Genomic DNA, 7,104 nt, shown 5'->3' with positions numbered 1-7,104 from the left:
CTTCCTGCCCGGCGAGATCTGCGACCGGCTCGTCAACGTGTGGGTAGAGCTTAGCTTCCAGCGACATCGTCAGCTCGATCACACAGATGCTGTTTAACCTGAGCTGAGCTGGGCAATGACATCACTGTTTTCATCACTGTTTCACTGAGTCAATGATGAACTGAGTGTTTACTGTGTTCCTTCTGCATTATTACACACTGTTTAATACTGTGAAGCTGTCTGTATTGATGTTACTGAGTCTCCTGGAGGAGTGTGTCGTGTGCTGATGGTGACCTGATGCTTCTGATCCGCAGGTACATGGATCTGGTGCACACTGACAGTGACTTCGAGCCGCAGGACGGCTTCTTCCAGCTCTTCAGTGACCCGCGCAGCACCAGACTGACCCGCCTGCAGCTGAGGGAGGATCAGGTGCGAGACCGAGACCTGGAGGCCATCGGGAAACAGGTGAGAAACTCCCGCTGTCCTCCATCACTAGCATTAATCCAAAAAGAATAAATGTATGTGTAAATGGATGTTGAGATGTGGGCGTGGCTCTCAAGTGTGTGTAGAGCAGCGTGAGCTTAAAAGGACTTAATGATCAAAACATCTGTCCAGTGATGACCTCTCGATTAAATATGAAGCATATGCACAGATGAAATGTTCACTGATCTATAAAATGCGTTTGGACAGTAGGTAGGGTAACATTTCAGCTCATGCTGACTTTAAATGCATTTCTTATGTGAGTCTAAATACTTTCACTTTCAGCTCTTGTGTGGTGATACTGAACTGAAATGGTTTCATTCAGAAATAATGAGCCTAGTGTCTCGATAATATCATTATTTACTCTGAAATGGCTAAAATAGTGTTTTTCCAACCAAACAGCCCTTTGTACATTTAAATACAGACATGAAATACTGTAAAGATCTAGTTCAGAATAATCAAAGCATGTTTCCACAGAGTTTTTCACTAAATGAAAACAAGGAAAAATCTGTTTTAATCATTTTCCTTCATTATACCAACACAAAGTAATGAACAGAAATACGTAGTAATGTAGACATAGAAGTAATTACATGTTAAAGCAATATATAGACCATAGCAAACCTCAAACTGCCTGATTTGTCTTATTTTGTTGCAAAATGTACATTTCTATCTAGCTGTATATGTGAAGTTGGATATATAAGTACATCCTGCTTTAAGATATTTTAAACCATAGTATGTGAAGTAACACGTATATTTGTAGCAATAGACAACAATACATTGTATGGATCAAAATTATACATTTCTCTTTTATGACAAAAATCATCAGGATATTAAGATCATGTTCCATGAAGATATTTAGTAAATGTCCTACCATAAATATATCAAAACTTCATTTTTGATTAGTAATATGCATTGCTAAGAACTTCATTTGAACAACTTTAAAGGAGATTTTCTCAATATTTAGATTTTTTTGCTCCCTCAGATTCCAGATTTTCAAATAGTTGCATCTCAGACAAATATTGTCCGATCATAACAAACCATACATCAATGGAAAGATTTATTCAGTCCTCAGATGGTGCATGAATCTCAATTTCAATTTGGTTTTGTGGTCCAGGGTCACATATCATGAGTTTTTTTGTAAAGCCGTTTTGAAACAATGTGTAACAAATGAAGCGTTGAATGAGTTCTGATTTGATTTGTTGAGCTGGAGCTGGTTTGCTGAAATGAAATGAACTTTCCAGCAATTTCAGTGACTACTAAACTACTAGACAAACTAAACTACTAGACAAACTAAACTACTAGACAAACTAAACTACTAGACAAACTAAACTACTAGACAAACTAAACTACTAGACAAACTAAACTACTGACAAAGTTTAACAAAAAAGTTCTTGAACTCATTTAGATTTAGACCGTCTGCAGTCTCTCCAGATCACAAACTGCTCTTTATTAGTTCTTCTGAACACTCAGCATGTGTGTCCTCCTCTAGAGACGTGTGTGTGTTGTGTGTGCAGGATCTGATGGAGCTTCACCTGACCTACTGTAGCAGTCTGACGGCGCGTGGCCTGCGGACGCTCTACAGCTTCAGACACTCGCTGCTGTCGCTCAGTCTGTTCGGCTGCTCCGGCGTCTTCTTCAGGAAGAGCGGCGCTCCGCTGGCGGCCGCCGAGGACGAGGACGATCTGGAGGAGCGTCCGAAGCGGCACTCCGTCGACCTGGACTTCAGCTTCCAGGTGGGCTTGCTGCCGTAGTCCGTGTTTACGGTGTTACCGTTGTTTAGCCGCAGCACCGGTTACATCACCGCCCCCTAGGGACGGGCGATATCTTATTGATGGTGATATACCGGTAAAAATCGCAGAAGGCGGTCGTGAAATTGAGGAAGAGTTTATCGCTAAATGAGGAGCTCCTTCTACAATCTGGAACTGGTTTGGTCAGGGCTGTAGAGCACAAAAAATCGGTCTGAATAAAAATACTACAGTAGCACGTGTGCGAGACAGTTTTGCATGTGTATTAGCCTGTTTACAAACCTGTCTTCCAACAAAGATATCATTTATTGACATGCTTTTTCTCCAAATTAACTTCATAACATAGACGTGGTTTTATATTACAGAATGATAGTATTATATGAATGATGCATGCTTGTAGCGCTTTATTGTGTATTGCTGTACACCCAAAGTGCTTTACAATCATGTGGGGGTCTCTCCTCAACCACCACCAGTGTGCAGCATCCACTTGGATGATGCGACGGCAGCCACAGGACAACGGCACCAGTGCGCTCACCACACACCAGCTACAGGTGGAGAGGAGAGAGGGATAGAGCCAATCAAGTGTATGGGGATTATTAGGAGGCCATGATAGACAAGGGCCAGTGGAGGGAATTTGGCCAGGACACCGGGGTTACACCCCTACTCTTTACGAGAAGTGCCATGGGATTTTTAGTGACCACAGAGAGTCAGGACCTCGGTTTAACATCTCATCCGAAAGACAGTGCTTTTTGACAGTATAGTGTCCCCGTCACTACACCGGGGTGTTAGAACCCACACAAACCACAGGGTGAGCACCCCCTGCTGGCCTCACTAACACCTCTTCCAACAGCAACCTAGTTTTCACCGGAGGTCTCCCATCCAGGTACTGACCAGCTCAACCCTGCTTAGCTTCAGTGGACGACCGGTCTTGGGCTGCAGGGTGATATGGCGCGTGATATATACAGTGATAAAGGCCATGTCGATTAGCATTGCATGATACTTTCCTTGTAAAGGAAATTTATTGTCTTCAAGCTTCATCAATTAAAATTTCTCTATCTTCGTTGTGCGTTTTATTCAGCGATAGCTGGATACTTCGTCTATATTAGGGATTTTCTGGAGCATTATCTGCGATGCATATGTGGAGTTTCTGCACGAGCGCTCTCTGGCTTCCAGTATGAATTAAAAATAATTTTACATCAATGTGTATGCCGTGCCTACAAGCTTTCTTATTTGTTTGCTAATAAACATTCTACATTTCTTATTTATTTGGTGTAACAGTGTTCACTGCTTTTCAGTTTTGTATGCCCATTTAAACTAAGTTATTTGTTATTTTATATTAGGCATATAGCATAGCGTATTTGTATTAGTTTTGTTGATAAACGTTCTATGATTACATACAGTCGTGGTCAGAATTATTGGCACCCTTGGTAAATATGATTAAAGAAGGCTGTGAAAAGTAATCTGCATTATTGATCCTTTTGATCTTTTATTTTAAAAAATTCTCGAAAATCTAACCTTTTATTGGAGAATCAGAATTTAAAATGGGAGGAAATATCATTATGAAATAAATTAATCGATTCATTATTAAATTATTTTCCCCCATTTTCAATTGTTTTAGTTCAATGAAAGATTAATAATGCAGGTTTATTTTCAGAGCCTTCTTTGATCATATTTACCAAGGATGCCAATAATTCTGACCACGACTGTATAGGCTAAGAGAGATTTGACGTTGTGTTTTGTTGTTGAATTAAATTCAAGCTACTGACGCTGAATTTCCGCTAATGATGAGCTGCCTTTAACTGAAGATTGAGTATCGTTTTGCATTATTGACACTATTTAATGCTGTACAGCTGCTTTGACACAATCTGTGTTGTTAGAAGCACTGTATAAATAAAGGTGACTTGACTGATGTGAAAGTAAAATGCGCACGGCGCTTTTACAAGCTATTTAAAAGCAAAGGAAAGTAGGGAAAACTCGGCGATTAAGCAGTGTGAAAATGTCCTCACCGTCTCAACCCTAGGACTTCAACCGCTTGCGTCTGCTGAACCTGGGAGGCCTGCCGGCGGAGGTAGATGTGGAGACGCTGCTGCGGCCGCTGCCCGCTCTGACCTCGCTGGACCTGTCAGCCGTCCATCTGCCCCGGCCGGCCTTCCTCACGCAGTGGAGAGAGCGACTGGCGTCTCTGGTGCTGTATAACGTGGAGCTGACGGAGGAGCTGATCCACACGCTGCTGCAGATGAGCAGACTGAGGTCACCTTTACACTATAGATTGGAATAAATGCAGTGATTTTAAGAAAGAAAGAAGTATTTTCTGCTCACCAAGGTTGCATTCATTTAATCAAAAATACAGCAAAAACAGTGAAATATTAGTAGAATGTAAAACAGCTGTTTTCTATGTGAATATGTGTTAAACTGTAATGTATTTCTGTGATCTGCAGCTGTATTTTCAGCATCATTACTCCAGTCTTCAGTGTCACATGATCTTCAGAAATCATTATAATATACTGATTCTGATTATTATCAATGTTGAAAACAGTTGTGCTGTTTTTGTGGAAACCGTGATACATTTTATTTCTCAGGCTTCACAGATTAATAGAAATCTTTTGTAACATTATAAATGTCTATGCTGGCACTACATAATTTTAATGCATCCTAATTTCTGAAGATCATGTGCCACTGAAGACTGGAGTAATGATGCTGAAAATTCAGCTTTTACATTTTAACATATATTCACATAGAAAACAGCTGATTTAAATTGCATTAATATTTTACAACATTATTGTTTGTTTGTATTTTTGATCAAATAAATGCAGGCTTGGTGAGCAGAAGAGAGATTGTAGTTATTCCGAGCGCTTGTCTGGTATTGTATGTGGAACAGAGCAGTGATCAGGTTTCGTCTGTTCTGTCTGCAGGCACCTGGATATCTCACGAGAGAATCAGAGAACGTCTAAATTCAAGATGACGAGGAAGACCTTGAGCAGTATCGTTCAGAGTTTGGTCAATCTGGTGTCTCTGGACATCTCTGGACACATCATGCTGGATAACTGCACGGTGCCGGCGTTTGAGGACGCTGTGGGCCGGCCGAGGTGAGGACACACACTCACACACACACACACACACACACACACACACTCACACACACAAATCATGCACCGTTCCCTCTGTGTTTGTCTGAACGTGTGTTTGTGTTTTACAGCATCGAGCCGTGTAAGAGCAGCATTTACCCGTTTCAGGAGCTGAAGAGGCCGCTGCAGTTCTTGGGACTCTACAACACAACGCTCTGCAATGTCACACACATACCTGCGTATAAGGTACTGCACACACACACACACACACACATACCCGCGTATAAGGTACTGCACACACACACATACACACACACACACACACACATACCCGCGTATAAGGTACTGCACACACACACATACACACACACACACACACACACACACACACACACACACATACACATACCCGCGTATAAGGTACTGCACACACACACACACACATACACCCGCGTATAAGGTACCGCACGCACACACACATACACCCGCGTATAAGGTACTGCACACATACACACACACACACACACACACACACACACACATACACCCGCGTATAAGGTACTGCACGCACACACACACACACACACAGGCCGTTTCTCAATATGTGTTCTTCGGTGATCTTGCGTCCTTGTGTTCTCGTTCTACGTCATCATCAACCGTCGAAGTTCAGTTCCAATTCTCAAGAACGCAAGTACAGACGACGCATGAAAGTGCCTGGATGTGTTCTTGAAATCAAGGATGCATCGAGTGGAGACTTGAGAGAATCGAGCTGCTAGAAATCCCAGAAGATGCTGCGGGCGGCCGGTGTACGGAAGCCTGTAAGCTTTAAACTGGCTCTCGCAAATACTTGACGGCTCTTGAAGTTGAAAGTAAACATTTATCGTTTTGTTTTGCTTAATTTTTAATAAAGTTATAAGACCCGGAGAAAGTCTGCATTTTAATTGGTATAAAAATTAATCTTAGCAGTTAAACCTATAACGCTGTCAAATAAAACACAATACAATTATATGAAAGTAATATCTATGATAGTATGAAATGTTTTAATAAGTTATGACATTTTGTAATGTTGTGTTTTATTTATTGTTCATTGGCCACTGCGTTCTGTGTCCTCATACCCTTCCGAGTTTGTTCTTCCAAGGAAGCTTGGCAAGACCGGTCTCCACGAGAACACAAGTCTGTTCTTTGCGTTCTTGGAATTGAGAAATAGCCCCTCTCTCTCACACACTCTCTCACACACACACACACACACACACACACACTCGTTCCAGTGCTCTGACTGTATTCGCTGTGTTTTTGCAGGTCACCGGCTCCAAGAACGAGGATCAGATCCTGAACGCTATCGAGGCGTACACAGAACAGCGACCCGAGCTGGCCCATCGGGCCATTAACCAGCTGTTCGACATCGCCAGGATTCAGCACTGCAGCCAGCTGCTGCGAGCACTGCAGGTCTCTCACACACACACACACTCTCACTCACATCTACGCACACACACTCACTCACATGCAATCACACACTCACAGGGGTTGTCCTGAGCAGCTTCACATTAATAAACAGGAAAATAACGCTAATGTTGTAAAGTTGGTGTCATTTTTCAGCTCAGTTCAGTTCAGGTTTTTGTCCTCATCTGATGGTACCAAACTACCAAATTTTGCTTAATTGCAACATAATCATTGCAGTCAATATTGTTAAAATCAAAAGATACTTTAAATGTGAAATTAAAACCGCCAGCAGGTGGCAGCAAGCCACTGTTAATAAGTGAGTCATTGCGATTGAACCGAATCATTTAAACGGTTTATTGATTCATTCAGGAACCAAACACCATCATGTTGCTCAG

General features: G+C 42.0%; 1 protein-coding gene across 5 annotated transcripts in view; it reads left to right on the top strand.

Moving 5' to 3' along the window:
• The window catches only part of LOC306862881 (protein zer-1 homolog), a 31,990-nt gene that overhangs the window by 2,049 nt on the left and 22,837 nt on the right, over positions 1-7,104 (top strand). For all 5 annotated transcript variants that reach the window (XR_013783619.1, XR_013783620.1, XM_079405921.1 and 2 more), the window contains exons 2-8: positions 1-39; positions 294-444; positions 1,974-2,192; positions 4,225-4,454; positions 5,117-5,290; positions 5,401-5,515; positions 6,569-6,715. The exon at positions 1-39 is cut by the window's left edge. Coding sequence is in view for 3 of the 5 variants with exons in the window: in XM_079405921.1 (XP_079262047.1) it covers positions 1-39; positions 294-444; positions 1,974-2,192; positions 4,225-4,454; positions 5,117-5,290; positions 5,401-5,515; positions 6,569-6,715 (1,075 nt within the window). In the remaining 2 variants the exon portion in view is untranslated. The remainder of the gene's footprint in view (positions 40-293; positions 445-1,973; positions 2,193-4,224; positions 4,455-5,116; positions 5,291-5,400; positions 5,516-6,568; positions 6,716-7,104) is intronic.

The sequence above is a fragment of the Barbus barbus genome, assembly GCF_936440315.1.
Source record: "Barbus barbus genome assembly, chromosome: 43".
Taxonomy (NCBI): domain Eukaryota; kingdom Metazoa; phylum Chordata; class Actinopteri; order Cypriniformes; family Cyprinidae; genus Barbus; species Barbus barbus.
Note: the sequence above shows the minus strand (reverse complement) of the source record. Positions and strands in the feature narration are given on the sequence as shown.